General features: G+C 45.8%; 1 protein-coding gene across 1 annotated transcript in view; it reads right to left on the reverse strand.

Annotated features, from left to right (window-relative positions):
• The window catches only part of TANGO6 (transport and golgi organization 6 homolog), a 115,487-nt gene that overhangs the window by 43,127 nt on the left and 56,456 nt on the right, over positions 1–15,904 (reverse strand). Inside the window, exon 14 of the mRNA XM_033940145.1 lies at positions 14,750–14,807. Coding sequence (XP_033796036.1) covers positions 14,750–14,807 — 58 coding nt within the window. The remainder of the gene's footprint in view (positions 1–14,749; positions 14,808–15,904) is intronic.

The raw sequence follows: 15,904 nt of genomic DNA on the forward strand, positions 1-15,904 counted from the left end.
GCACATCTTTACTGTAATGTGGCCTCCAGAATTGCACACAGTACTCCAGATGAGGTCTCACCATGGCCCTGTACAACGGCATTATGACTTCAGGCTTTCGGCTGACGAAACTTCTATTGATACAACCCAATATCTGCCTTGCCTTAGATGAAGCCTTCTCCACTTGATTGGCAGTTTTCATGTCTGCACTGATGATTACTCCTAAATCTCGTTCTGCTGAAGTTCTAGTTAAAGTTTCTCCGTTCAAGAAGTACGTCCTGCATGGATTTCCGCTTCCGAGGTGCATGACCTTACATTTCTTAGCATTGAAGCCTAGCTGCCAGGTTGAGGACCAACTTTCCAATGTAAGCAGGTCCTGCGCCATATAATTCTGTAAACTGCATTCACTTACTATATTACATAGTTTGGCGTCATCGGCGAATAGTGTTATTTTACCTTGAAGCCCTTGAGTCAGATCCCCTATGAATATGTTGAAAAGGAGTGGACCCAGGACCGAGCCCTGCGGCACTCCACTGGTCACCTCCAATGTTTTAGAGAGGGTACCATTAACCACCACCCTCTGAAGTCTGCCACTCAGCCAATCATTGACCCATGCAGTTAGTGTCTCTCCTAACCCCATCGATTCCATCTTGCTTAGCAGCCTGCGGTGTGGGACACTGTCAAAAGCTTTACTGAAGTCCAGGTACACGACGTCCAAAGACTCTCCCAAGTCCAACTTTCTTGTTACCCAGTCAAAGAAGTTGATGAGATTGGATTGGCAGGACCTACCCATGGTGAATCCATGCTGACTGGGATCCCGAAGATTCCCTTCACTCAAGATCGTGTCCAATTTGCTTTTAATTAGTGTTTCCATGAGTTTGCACACTATTGATGTGAGACTCACCGGTCTATAATTCGCAGCCTCTGCCTTGCAACCCTTTTTATGCAGAGGAACGACATTAGCTAATTTCCAGTCCAGGAGAACTTTCCCCTTACTTAGGGAGAGATTGAATAGCTCAGCCAACGGTTTCGCCAGGCCATCGCTCAATTCTCTGAGCACTCTTGGGTGCAAATTGTTTGGTGCCATGGCTTTGTTCACCTTGAGTCTTGCCAGTTCACTGTAAACTTCACCTGGTGTGAACTCAAAATTCTGAAACGGGTCTTCTGTGCTTTGTGTTGCCTTCAACTGCGGACCGTGTCCTGGTGCCTCACAGGTGAAGACTGAGCAGAAGTATTCATTCAGTAGTTTTGCTTTATCGGAATCTGCTTCCACGTAACTTCCGTCCGGTCTTCTAAGGCGTACTATCCCGCCTGTGTTCCTTTTTCTGTCACTATTATACCTGAAGAAGGATTTGTCCCCCTTTTTAATGTTTTTTGCCAGAATTTCTTCCACTCGAAGTTTTGCCTGCCTAACTGCCATTTTGACCGCTGTAGACCTGGTCCTATATTCTACTTTTGCCTCTCTTTTCTCCGTGCGCTTGTAGGAGAGAAACACTTTTTTCTTCTCCTTAATGAGGTGCGAGATCTCCGCGGTGAACCATTGGGGTTTATTGTTTCTTTGTCGTTTATTTACTGATTTTATGAAGCAGCTAGTTGCTTCATGTATGGTTGATTTCAGTGTTAACCACTTAGCTTCTACATCATCGGTCTCCGCTTGGTCCTGTAGCGTCCGATGGACGAAATCTCCCATGCGTGCGAAGTCTGTGCCCCGGAAATTGAGTACCTTTGTTTTCGTGTTTGATCTAGGGAAGCCTTTCCTAAGGTTGAACCATACTATGTTGTGGTCGCTGGAGGCTAGCATATCTCCTACTGAGACCTGTGAGACGCTTTCCCCGTTGGTGAGTACCAGGTCGAGGATCGCCTGGGCCCTAGTGGGCTCCGTTACCATTTGTTTGAGACGTGCTCCCTTTATGGAGGTTAAGAGCCTCCTGCTACCGCTGGTTGTCGCTGAAAATGAGTTCCAGTCTGCATCAGGCATATTGAAGTCCCCTAGCAGTACAGCTTCTCCTCGTAGAGTGATATTCTCTATGTCTTCAATTAATTCTGCGTCCATGTCTTCCAGTTGTCTTGGGGGTCTGTATACCACACCTAGATACAGGCATTTTTCTCTGCCTCTTGCCAGGTTTACCCAGAGGGACTCCCCGGTGTACTTGACATCTGTGATCCTGGTGGTTTTGATGTCCTCTTTAATGTATAGAGCTACCCCCCTCCTAACCTGCCCTCTCTGTCCTGATGAAGTAGATTGTAGCCCGGTATAGCCGTATCCCACCCATGTGAGTCCGTGAACCAAGTTTCAGATATTGCCACCACATCTAGGTCGGCATTCCTTATTTCAGCCTCCAATTCTAGAATTTTGTTACCTAAACTGTGTGCATTGACATACATGGCCCTCCATATCTTGTGTTTGCTAAGTCCCTGTGAGGCGTATCCTACCTGAGTCGGTGTGACTCCTAAAGAACTGTTTGCAATGTGGGTACTTACCTTGGACATGGAAGCGGAGTTTCGACTCACCTCATCAGGATAATTCCTTTCTGCACTAATATGTGAATGGGTACCCTCCCCCGACTTACCTAGTTTAAAGCCCTGTGAAGCAGGCGGGCTAGTCGGTGTCCGAAGACGTTCTTACCCCTACTGGTCAGATGGAGTCCGTCTGGTCCCTGAAGTCCTTGTAGCGCTTCCCCATGGTTTAGGAATCCGAAGTTCATATCCCGGCACCATCCCTGTAGCCACTCGTTCGTCCTCTGGATACGTTCATCTCTGGCTCTTCCCTTGCCTCTAACTGGGAGGATCGATGAGAAAACCACCTGCGCTCCTGTCCGCTTCAGCCTCTCACCCAGTGCTCCAAAGTCTCTGGTGATGGTCTCCGGTATGTTCCTGGCAGTGTCGTTGGTTCCTATGTGGACAAGAAGCATAGGAAAGTGGTCTCGGGGCGTGAGTAGTCTATCCAGACTGGCGGTGACATCTTGTATCCTGGCTCCAGGCAGACAGCAGACCTCCCTAGATTGCATATCCGGTCTGCAAATTGGTCCCTCGGTGCCCCTCAGCATGGAATCCCCGATGACTATTACTCTGCGCTTCTTTGGGGGGAGCCGGTCAGTTGTCCCTGGAGATGGAGCTGTGTGTTGGGCCTGCTCCTGTTCCTGCTCCTGTTCCTCATCGGCAGTTCCTTCCTGAAGAATCTGGAATCTGTTCCGCAGGGCGCGTTGAGGAGTTGATGTATAGCTGCCCTGTTTGTAAGAAGAAGGAGAAGATGAAGAGATTGAAAAAGGGGGGGAGGGTCTCCTATGTTTGCCCGTGGAGGAGGTCACCAGCTGCCAGGAGTCAGTGCCGCTAGCCATTTCCTGTATCCCAATTGTTGGTTTCAATGCTGATGATTTGGGTGTCTCAAGGATGGACTTGTCATGGGCCTGCTCGGTGATTTGGGACAGCTCCTGGACGACTCCGTCGATGTAGGCCTCGTCCTCTCGGATGCTTCTCAGGCGTATCACCTCCTCTCTGAGGCTCCTTAGTTCCTGCAAGAGATCTCCATCCAGCTGCGCAGCCTCCTCTGTCTGTGTAGAGACTGTAGTGTAGCGCTGGGGGATGGTCTCAGTCTGCACAGAGACCTCTGTCCACCGTCCTGGGTCTTCCTCCTTCTGCACGCTGTCCGTGGTCGCTTCCTGGATCCCCATAGCGACTGGAATACCGGTCTTGATTGTAGACTTCGCGCTTCTTGTTCTCCCTGCCATTGCTGAGTTGTAATTGAGGTCTGCCTGTTTCCTATAAAAAGAACCCTTTTTTCCAATTGTCTGCTCTTTCAGCATTATATTGTCCAGTCTCCCCTTCCAAGATTGCAAATCTTCAAATAAAAGGCTCCTTAACCCACCAAAACTGTTTTTCCACAACCTACACATTTTGCTGTCATTTGTTCTAGACTACACATGCAAATCAGTCAGTTCTGTAGAGAGACATTCTGACTTCTAAAATGAGGCCAAATTCAGTTTAGTAGCATTTAAATAGCCTGTTGGACATTAACAGCTTTAATAGAAGTAACTGTGAGCAATTGAACATGATCACTTTCCCACACAATCCCTATGCAAGATGACGCATGTGTTTTATCGTTCAACTAGCTTCTGCATTCCTGTAGAGAAGTATTTCAGCTGCTTCCAAAGCCAGGTAAGCACCACTTCTTTTATTTCATCAAGCTTTGTCTTTTGCTCTCCAGGTCGCAGTGATGCACTCATGTCTCATCGCCGGTGATAATTCTCTCCAGAATGCTTGGATCTTCTTCATCCTGTCTCAGAACTGGGTCGCAACCTCCACACACTGTTCCTTGTGCAGATCAGTAAGCTGTTTGGGAACCAATCATGTGCAGATTTTCCTGTATCCCAAGACATCATGCATTATGGCAAATGCAGATATAGCCGATATCCAAATTTGCAACCAATTGAGACACTTATCTGTCGGTCTGCTCTAATCAAGGCATCCATCCTGTCAATGGGCTCTTGTATGCATGATGATGATTGATGACCAGAACAAACTTTGTCAATTAAGATAAGAATTGGCGCTCAGCCCGATCAAAGATGATGTCGCAAGCAGACGCCTGAGAGGAGGCTCTGCTATTGAGCCACGACGAGTCTGCTGAGCAACCTTCCCCTACCTTTTGGAATGGGGAAGAGAAAGGGAGCAACCTGCATTGTCCCTCCAGCGGTGCCAGCAATCCAGGCGACTATACTGGAGGTATTCTCCCGCTCAGGCGCGTCTATGGTTCCTACCTCAGGGGGAAGCCTGGATTTGTCGGGTGACCCCGTCTTTGAGCCCTGAGCAGCGGAAGTGCCGCTCCAACCAGGGAGCACACTGGTGGAGGGAGAGTTGTAAGCGTTGTTCCTGAGGATGGAATCTTTACTTTCCGGCTTTGAAGGGAGCCCAGCTCGAGCCCTAGTGGAGGAGGGTGAGCCAGGAGAAGTTCATCAGCTCCACACCGGGTCGGAGGTGAGAGGCGAGAGGTGCTTTGGAGCGCTGGAGAAACTCGCTAAAATTGATTCCTACAGTGGCCAACCCAGGTCCCAAATACCTAACTAGATCCCAAGTAGTAAACACATTTTATGCTGCTTATCCTAGGAATGAGAAGGATTTCCCCATGTCATCTCAATAATGGCCTCTGGACTTCTCTTTTAAGAAATTATCCAAACCTTTTAAAAAATCTGCTAAGCTGATTCTACCACATTCTCTGGCAACAAATTCCAGAGTTTAAATTACACATTGCGTGAAGAAATATTTTCTCTGGCATGTTTTAAATCTATTATTTAGTAGCTTCATCGCATGTCCCCCTAGTCCTAGTACTTTTGGAAAGAGTGAACAAGCGTTTCACATCTACCCTTTCCACTCCACTCAGTATTTTATGGACCTCTATCATATCACCCCTGAGCCGTCTCTTCTCCAAGCTGAAGAGCCGTAGTAGCTTTAGCCTTTCTTCAAAAGGAAGTCGTCCCAAACCTTTTATCATTTTCGTCACCCTTCTCGGTACCTTTTCTAATTCCGCTATATCTTTTTTGAGATACGGCGACCAGAACTGCACACAGTATTCGAGGTGGAGCCATACCATAGAGTCATACAAGGGCATTATAACATCTTCATCTTGATTTTCCATTCCTTACCTGATAATTCCTAACATTTTATTTGCTTTCTTCACCGCAGTCGCACATTGTGCTGAGGGTTTCAACGTTACGCCAACGATGACTCCTAGATCCTTTTCCTGGGCAGCGACTCTTAACACAGAACCCAGCATCACGTAGCTATAGTGCGGGTTCCTCTTTCCCACATGCATCACTTTGCTCTTGCTCACATTAAACGTCATCTGCCATTTTGACACCCAGTCAATGAGGCAGTCTCAAGGTCCTTCCAGTCTCACAAGGTCCTCTTGCAATTTTTCACAATCCTCTTGCAATTTAACAGCTTTAAACAACTTTGTGTCATCAGCAAATTTAATTAGTTATTCCCATCTATAGATCATTGATAAATATGTTAAAAAGTAGCAGTCCCAGCATGGAACCCACTATTTATGTCTTCCAAAAATGTATACAGGAATGAGAGAGAACAAAATATCACCTCTCTTATTCTTTCACATATATAAATTTGCTTAGAATTATGAAGAATACTCTTCCATTCATATAATTTCTCAAAATAATGATTGCTATTGCTAGTTAAAGGGGGAAAGAGCCTAAGATCCCTGTGTGCTGTAAGTATCAGATTGAACAGACACACTAGAAAGGTAACTACCTCATTGGCTCAAAACCCCCCGTCCCATCCAATGTCTGTGTGATTCAATATGTATGCACACAGACATTGGACGGGACAGGGGTTTTTGAGCCAATGAGGTAGTTCACTTCGGTGACGAGTCAAAACCGTGCAAGACAATCCCCCTTGGACAATTGCGTACAGGATGTCAGCGTGCTGGATTAAAACACTATTTTAAAGTGCTCCGAGGGTGTGTGTGGGGTGAGAACCATCCTTTACTTAGAACTGTTGGTGCTCCCATCGGGTTGGGGGAGTGGGGGAAACTGTAATTTTTCCCTAAAGAGGGGAAGGCAGCCCCCCACAACGGAAGTGTCAACTGTTCTAAGTAAAGTGGGGGGTTCCCACACACACACACCCTCGGAGCCCTTTAAAATTGTGTTTCAATTCAGCGTGCAGACGTCCTGCACGCGATTGTCTTGCGTGGTTTAGTCTATATACCGTTCACTTTTACCCACATGTTCATTCACCCCTTTCAAAGACATGCAGTAGATTGGTGAGGCAAGATTTCCCTTGACTAAAACCGTGTTGGCTGTTCTTCCCACTTTAAACCTTTTTACCCACTCATAAGTCTTTCGTTGATTCATGGTGTTATGTCCATACTAAGTCAATATCCGATGGAGAATTTCCACAGATTTCACTCCCTCTGCCCAACGAAAGCACACTACTGCACTTTGTTCTTTGATGGTGCAATCTTGCAATGTTTCTGACCTAGTGGCTGCCACATGACTAAAGGCCGAGGGCTGCACTGTGCGTGGATGAATTATCCAACAGGCAATGCTGCATTTTGCTAGCTCTGTTCCGGTTATCGTGTAATTTAACAATTGCCTTTAATTTTTGATTCCCCCTTTGTATAATAAGGGGAATGAAGTCAACTCTGAGCTTTTTTTCTCTGTCTCATCCCCCTTGGCTTTGACTGCTGGGGCATGGAAGACAAAGAAGATTTAATTTGCTAGACATGACAAGTTGGTACTTGTCTGCATGCAGAAACATCTGCCAAGTTCTAAGGGGTGAGGGGTGAGAGGCTTGACACATTTTGCTTTCTGAAGGGTCAACGTTTAAGCCTTGAGGAATTAGCATTTTTGGATTACTGAAACCGGCAAGCTCTGAAAGGCTGAGGGGCTGATACATGTAGCTCGGCAATCAATCAATTGCCTCCTTGTACCGTGCAGTAAGAATAAAAAAATCTGAAAAACGATACACCTTTCTTAATACCTCTAGTAGGTTTTGTGATTCAGTAGTAAGCTCTTGTCTGAAGTTGTGGCCTTAAAACAGAAGAAGGTACTGCTTGAAGTAGTAAAGGAAAGATTCGGTTCTTATCTTGATAATCTTCTTTCTAATAGACAGACACCCCTTGCTGGATGTGCTCTGAAGAGACACATAGCAGGCTGGCCCCCCTGAAGTTAGAGCCCGCATTCTTCCTAGGCCAGGGGTGTCCAATGTCGGTCCTCGAGGGCCGCAGTCCAGTCGGATTTTCAGGATTTCCCCAATGAATATACATGAGGTCTATTTGCATGCACTGCTTTCATTGTATGCTAATAGATCTCATACATATTCATTGGGGAAATCCTGAAAACCCGACTGGATTGCGGCCCTCGAGGACCGACATTGGACACCCCTGTCCTAGGCAGAGATCTTTTAAATAAGGGGGTCTTGGAGTCTCAGGGCACAGAAGCCGCCGAAAAAAAGAAAAATAGAACCGACCAGAAACACCCTTCTGCAGAAGGAAAAAACTGAGGGGGCCCCTAGACTCCTCTGGCATGTGGGAGATGCTGAAAGCTCTGCAAGACCCGGTTCGTGGGATTCGATTGAACAGCTTATGTACGGAATCCGGAGTGGATGCAACAGAATATACCCCTTGATCAGTAATGGCAGTTTGGGGTTTTTTAACAGTCTTGCAACTCAGGAGGTTTTTTGGAGCAAATGCATTTCTATTTGGTTGACTTATGCAACTGTTCCCAAAGTGTTTTTTGAGATAAGTATTCTTGGTTGCACTTTTTATTCATCAAGATTCCCTTTGATCTTTAAGACACCAAAGAGTTGGTAGTTCGAGTACTACATAAGGCCATAAGAGTTGCCCTACTGGGACAGATCAAATGTCCATCAAGCCCAGGATCCTGTTTCCAACAGTGGCCAACCCAGGTCCCAAGTACCTAACTAGATCCCAAGTAGCAAAACAGATTCTATGCTGCTTATCCTAGGAATGAGCAGTGGATTTCCCCAAGCCATCTCAAGAATGGCCTAAGGACTTCTTTTAGGAAATTAGCCAAACCTTTTTTAAACCCTGCTAAGCTAACTGATTTCACCACATTCTCCGGCAATGAATTCCAGAGTTTAATTACATGTTGTGTGAAGAAATATTTTATCCAGTTTGTTTTAAATCTACTACCTAGTAGCTTCATTGCATGCCCCCTAGTCCTAATATTTTTGGGAAGAGTAAACAAGCAAGTCACATCTACCCTTTCCACTCCGCCATGGGGTAGCATGGGGCAGTGTAGTCAATGCCGGACAGACTTCTACAGTCTCCATCCCACATGTGGCAACAAGGATCAGGAGCAATTATGCATCTTTTATACCACATTCAAATCATCTGAGTACAGGTCTGACCTATATCGGGGGGAGGAGGGGAGGAAGACATCTTATACTGGAACTTAGCAAGTAAAATGAATAATTACTGGTTTGTTGATTCAACATTGCCTTGAGAATGGGACTGTTGGGCAGTCGTTTACTATGTAACAGATGACATTTAATAAGATAAGTATAAAGTGATGCACATTGGGAAAAATAAAACACATCATATCTAGGCGATGCTAGGTTCCACCACACAGAAAAAGGGCCCAGGTGTCATTGTGAACAATATATTGAAATCTTTTGCTCAGTGGGTGACAGCAGCCAAGAAAGCAAACTGATTATTACAAATTATGAGGAAAAGAATAGAAAAGAGAATAAAACAAAAATCATCATCCTGTCTCTGTATGGCTTCATGCTAAGACTACACCTTGAGTACTATGTATAGTTCTGGTCATTACGTTTCACATATAACAGAATAAAAAAAGGTACAGAAATAAGGGATGGAATGATTTTCACATAAGGAAATTTCTCTAGTACAGAAGCAGCCCTAGTTAGCTTTCTTCTTCCCTTTTCTGTTAGCACCTGACAGAGGCCTTTGATTGCTTAATCAACTACAACTCAGTCTTGGTGCACTGGCTAGATGGTAAGGCTCCCCCGGTTGGCACAGTGGAGAGCTTTGGTGATCCAACAGATTCAAATGGAATGTCAGAGACATAGCGACTTAGGCCTAGATCCACAAAAGTCAGTCAGTATTACCAAATGGATCGCTGTTGGCCCATTCCCCAACAGCGATCGATGCAAATGCGACTGGTTCAATTGAGAGGGTGCAGAGGAGAGCGACATGACTGATAAAGGGTATGGAAAACCTTTCATATGCTGAAAGATTAGCGAGACTAGGGCTCTTCTCCCTGGAGAAACAGAGGCTTAGAGGGGACATGACAGAGACTCACAAGATCATGAAGGGCATAGAGAAAGTGGAGAGGGACAGATTCTTCAAACTTTCGAAAACTACAAGAACGAGAGGGCATTCTGAAAAATTAAGAGGAGACAGATTCAGAACCAATGCTAGGAAGTTCTTTTTCACCCAAAGGGTGGTGGACACCTGGAACGCGCTTCCGGAGGGTGTGATAGGACAGAGCACATAAGAAAATAAGAAGTGCCATCTCCGGAATAGACCCTAGGTCCATCAAGTCTGGCGATCCACACATGCAGAGGCCCCGCCAGGTGTACCCTGGCATAGTTTTAGACCCCATATCACTCTAAGCTTCTCGTAAGGAGATGTGTGTCTAGTTTACCCTTACCCATGTCACTTTATGCCACTCATAAGGAAATGCACATCTAACTTACCCTTAAATCCTAGAACGGTGGATTCCGCAATTACCTCTTCTGGGAGAGCATTCCAGGTGTCCACCACTCGTTGTGTGAAGCAGAACTTTCTGATATTTGTCCTGAACTTGTCCCCCCTTAGCTTCAGTCCATTTCCTCTTGTCCGTGTCACATTAGACATTGTAAATAATTTTTTTTCCTGCTCTATTTTGTCGATTCCTTTCAGTATTTTGAAAGTCTCGATCATATCTCCTCTTCTCGAGGGAGAACAATCCCAGTCTCTTAAGTCATTCCTCGTATTCCAAGTTCTCCATGCCCTTTATTAGCTTCATTGCTCGTCTCTGCACCCTCTCGAGTATTTTTATATCGTTCTTTAGGTATGGAGACCAATGTTGGACGCAGTGTTGGGGTTCAAGAAGGGACTGGATGATTCTCTGAAGGAAAAGGGAATTGAAGGGTATAGAACTACTATACAGAACTACTATACAGGTCCTGGACCCGATGGGCCGCCACGTGAGCGGACTGCTGGGCGTGATGGACCTCTGGTCTGACCCAGCAGAGGCATTGCTTATGTTCTTATGAGCGACTGACACATGCGCAAAGCCCTAACAGAAGTGACAAGGAAAGCAGCCTCCTGTCACTGCTGTTAGGGCTTCTGTTTTTTGGTTTTTTTAAAGGCACAGATTGTTGTGTGTGGGTTAAACACAAACTGTCCCCCTTGCCATGTCTTCTCACCCTGCGCCAGCACCCCAAGCTACCGTCCACCCCCTGACCGGTGGCAAAATGGCAGGAGGGATGCCCACTCCCTCACCCCACCCCCCAAAAAAGGCAGGAGGGATGCCTGCTCCCTCCTGCCCCCGGAGGCACCCCTCCCCCTCCAGGCCCCCTTGTCCCGTACCTCTTAAAAGTTGGGAGCAGGAGGTACTGAGAACACCTCTTGCTCCTCCTCCCTCCAACTATGACACTGGGCCTTAGACCCCTCCACAGTACATCATGTGATGCACGGGGAGGGGTCTAACACCCTGATTGGCTCAGCTGCCACAGGCCCCTCCCCCACATGATGCACCGGGGACTGTCCTTCTGGATGGTGCATCGGAGAAAGCAGGAGGGACTGAGCACCCCTCTTGCTCACCAACAAAAGGTACGGGGGCCACGAGGGGGTGGGGTCCTCTGGTGGCAGGAGGGAGTGGGCATCCCTTCTGCCTTTTTTTGGGGGGGAGGAGGCAGATGGTATGGGGGGAGGTCTTTCCTGGCAGGAAGGAGTGGGCATCCATCCTGCCGTTTGCTACAGAGCAGGTTGGGGAGGGTCAATTGGGATGGCAGGAGGGAGTGGGCATCCTTCCTGCCATTTGTTTTAGGTTTGGGTGTGGCGCCGTGTTTGTTGGGAGGTCGCCACGGTTGTTGGGGGGATCATTTTTTTTTTTTTAACAGGACAGATATTTTGTGTGTGTTATACATGCAAAATATCTGTGCCATTGAAAAAAAAAAAAAAAAAACTTCCCCAGGCAGACCAGTCGATAACACAGTTACCGACAGGTCTAGAGCAATTGGAATTTACGATCGGTAAAACCCAATGCTAAATAGCCAAGTGATGTTAGTGCATCAGTCGCTTAGCTATTTTGCAATTTGCATGGGTCGGATTGGATCGGAAAATGAGCGATCGAGGGGATAAACACACGGTGGGCACTTTTGTGCATCAGGGAATCTGATCCAATAAATCGGGACACAATCAATAAGTTTTGAGCATCCCCCAGTTAAATACCTTAAGAGGCCGCAAATTGCAATCTATGTGGGAGCCGTTTTGGAACTCTAACACGTATGGCTTGTAGTCGATTGCTCAATGTGTGATTTTCTGATCTCTTGGTTTGATGCAGATGTCTTATCGATGAACAACTCTGTTGAACTATTTTTTTGGGGGGAAGGGAGTTTGGAGGAGGGAATCTTGGATCAGCAGGACTATTTGTTAACAGAAAATGTTCTTTTTCTTGACTAGTGTATGTATTGCACTTAACTGCTCAAAATAAAGTATTACAAAAAAAATTAACTACAACCGATATTGATATAGTAGTTTATACAAGGTTGAGTCATATTATTTTGACCACCTGTAAATATCCAGAATAACCAACTCTGGCAGCCAGTTGCTGATGGGTGTGTGGTGGTGGATCCCGTCGTCAAATATTTCCATCGAGGTGGTCCCAAATGTGTTCGATTGGGTTAAGGTCTGGGGAATTCGGAGGCTGGGGAAGTAGCTGGAAATTTTGGTTGTGCTCAAAGAACCACTTGCAAACATGCCGCATTGTCCTGTTGCAAGATCCCATTGGCCATAGGGAAGACCGTCAACATGAACGGGTGTACTTGATCGACAAGGATGGAGAGATACCTATATCAGTTGAGAGTGGCCAGACCATAAAACTGCCGCTTCTAGCTTGTGTACATCCAACAATGGTTGCTGGGTGTTTGTTCTCAGCGGTTATACATGCCTGACACGGCAACGTGACTCACTGGAGAAGGCAACCCTCTGCCAGTCAGTGCAAGTCCAATGTCAGTACTCCCGTACAAATTGCAGCTGTTTTTTGCGATGAACCCTTGTGAACATGAGTGCAGTTGCCAGCCCCATTCACAACTGGGTTCACTGCGTAGTCGTTTTGGACACACATTTGGAAACCCCCTGGTTCGTTTGAACAGAGGGTTGGTCCACACCAGCCTGCGCAGCCAACATTCACCTCTTGAACTGATGGCTACCACGTTGGGTCATTGAAAAGGTTCCATTCATCCACGCATGGTACACTTTACTACAGCAGCCTGTGAACAGTTCAGAAACGCCACCATTTCCCAAGTCCCAAGTCTTCTATGCTATATTTAATCATAACAACAATAATAAATCTTTACTTTTCAGTTCTTTGTGGTTTACAATTCAAAAAAGCTGTACAACACAGCACATTAGTAGCATGGAAATTCATATCAAATCAAATCGATAAAGTTTTTACATTTTTCCTAAAATCTTAATAGGAAGAAGCTGCAATTAAATCTTTCATATAAACATCTTTTTAAGGATGGAAAAGAGAATCACTAAAGAACCACCATGAGTTATCAGTTTCAGAAATGTAGCATAATGCATAACCAAACATTATGCAAGCAAATTTAAAAGAGAATCCTCGCCTCAACTGGGAGCCAGTTTTGTCATTCTATGTTAGCCACGCTTTGTAATACTAGGCTCACCAGACCATGTTTGGCATATTAGGTTTTGCCATGCTATCTCCTACCATACTATGTCTGAGAGTGTGGCGCAGGGGTTGGAGCTGCAGCCTCGGCACCCTGGGGTTGTGGTTCGGACACACACTGCTCCTTGTGACCTTGGATAGGTCACTTGATCCCCCCTTGCCCCAGGGACAGACAGGGAAAATTGCTTGAATACCTGGATCAATTCATGCAAACCGTTCTGAACTCCGCTGGGAGAACGGTATAGAAAATTGAATAAAATGTTGTTTTAAGTAGCCAAGCCATGATATTAATGTTGCAACTCCTGTAAAAGTGGTTTTGTAACATGACCTGAGAGTTTACGGACCTAAAAATTCTGAGTGGGGACAAGAAAGGGCAGACTTTTATACCACTTGCCTGTGGGCTGTTCAGGGGTGGATTACTGGCAAAGTTGCAATTTTTGTACAGAATTGATGCTAACGTTTCTGCAGCTTCAGGATTTCTCCCAGTTTCTTCCTAGCATTCGATAAAGACACAGACGCCGCTTGCTGTTTCCCTTCCAAACCATAACATTTCCTCCTAAAGGAATCCTTCTATGGCATTAGTCAAAGCAATCTTAGTGTCTTGAAAGCAAAGGTATGTAGGTCAGCAGGTTGCTTTGCCTGATGAAGGATACACAGTCTATGGGATCTTTGCAGATTACAGAAAGCCTCTGCCAGACACTTGGTGGGAACTGAGGAATTTTCAAAAAGCTCCAGCAATGAAAACAAGAAAAACCTTCCTAAGATCCAGTTGTTTGATATGAGCAATTACAAAATCTATTCTGTAGCTTCACTGACAATGTTCCCGTCCCAAAAATGAGAGGACAGCTGCGGTACAATAGAACCCCTGGGTCAAGAAAGAGAGGCTGAGCGCTCTCGTACAGGACAGACAGAAAGAAAGAAAGATGGCCGCTCATTCTGCTGTACGTTAGAAGAACCAGAGGAAGCAAAATATAGGTTTAAGAGGGAAGATTCATCTTGCTAGAAAAATCTATTGCAGTTTTTGTAACCTTTGGGATTACAATAGCCTCTTTGATGCCTGCAAAAAATTGCCCAAGAAAGATTAAGAGAGATTGGCTGTGGAAAGTGACCCGGCACAGATCAATGAGGCTTTCTTTAATGATACAATGGGTTCACATTGTACGCTTCTCAGGGGAAACAAAAACAAGAGGTGGGGCTGCGAGTGTAACAGAAAATCTATTCTTTCCTCTGTCACCTGAGAGAGAGTTGAGCTACAGGATGCCGAGACCAGGAAAGACATGGCTGCCATCAAGAACTTGAGTAACTTGAGTCCAGCTGATGAACTGAAACTTTCCAACAAACGAAGCATACCAAACTCTGACAAAGAGAAATGTCTTTACCTTGAATAGCAGAGAGATAAACAAAGGAGTCTTCATGTTCCAGGTTCTCCAGGAGGATCTGAAAGCAAATCAAACAGAGCCGCAGGTTCAGACAGTTACAGCTGAGAGGACCAGGGGGAACTGAAGTGACCGTCACTTGTGAGGCAGTAATGCTGAGGTACCCCCAGAATGAAAGATAAGGCCTACTGTGGACACCCTGGTGGTGGAGTGCTGCAATTACATCTAAGTATAAATTTGATGGAAATGTCACGGTATCTAGAAGGATTCCCAAATAACACCACACAACCAAGTTATTAAATAGAAATAGATGGAGAGTGCTAGGTAAGCTCTTCAGGTATCTAGCAAGATGTTAAAGTTACCACTTAAAGTTGGTAGAAATTTTACACACACAAACTTAATTATTTCTTCATTCCCCTCAGCGGTTCGACTACTGGAACCTAATTCTGCAACCATCAATCTTTAAAGACTATAGCATCGTTGTTCTTTTTCACTTAAACAGTCTAAATCAGGGGTGTCAAAGTCTCTCTTCGAGGGCTGCAATGAAAGCAGTGCATGCAAATAGATCTCATGCATATTCATTGGGGAAACTGAAAACTTGACTGGATTGTGGCCCTCAAGGAGGGACTTTGACACTCCTAGTCTAGATCCTTCTCCACAGTCCAGCATCTCTCTACTACCCTGCCCCTGCAATATCTTCTTCTTTTTCCTGTTCCTAGCAATGTACTCTTTTTATTCTTTGGGCCACGGGAAGCGTGAGTAAAGTCAACACACTGTCTTTGGTGGCCCTGGAAGCTTTCCGTCTGTTACAGCTTCCTGCCTATGCAGGAACAGGAAGCTGTAGCAGAGGGAAAGCTTCCAGGGCTGCCAAAAGCAGTGGGCTTACTTCACTCACTCTGCCCGCGGCCCGAAGAATGAAAAGAGAGAAGCTCTGGTAACAGGAAGGATAAGAACTTATCGGACCCTGCGTGGACTGCCAATGGCTCGTGGCCTTGCATTGAAGACCACTGCTCTAAGGCATATACAGAAGACTGAAAGCAGGCCGTGTTTTCCTTCCCTGCAAGCTACTGCATGCACTTCATGGCTAATAGTGTTATAGAGCACCATTGCTCTCAAGGTAGGGGGATGCACATTTCCCAAAACTGATATATTACAACT

The sequence above is a fragment of the Geotrypetes seraphini genome, chromosome 4 (assembly GCF_902459505.1).
Source record: "Geotrypetes seraphini chromosome 4, aGeoSer1.1, whole genome shotgun sequence".
NCBI lineage: Eukaryota > Metazoa > Chordata > Amphibia > Gymnophiona > Dermophiidae > Geotrypetes > Geotrypetes seraphini.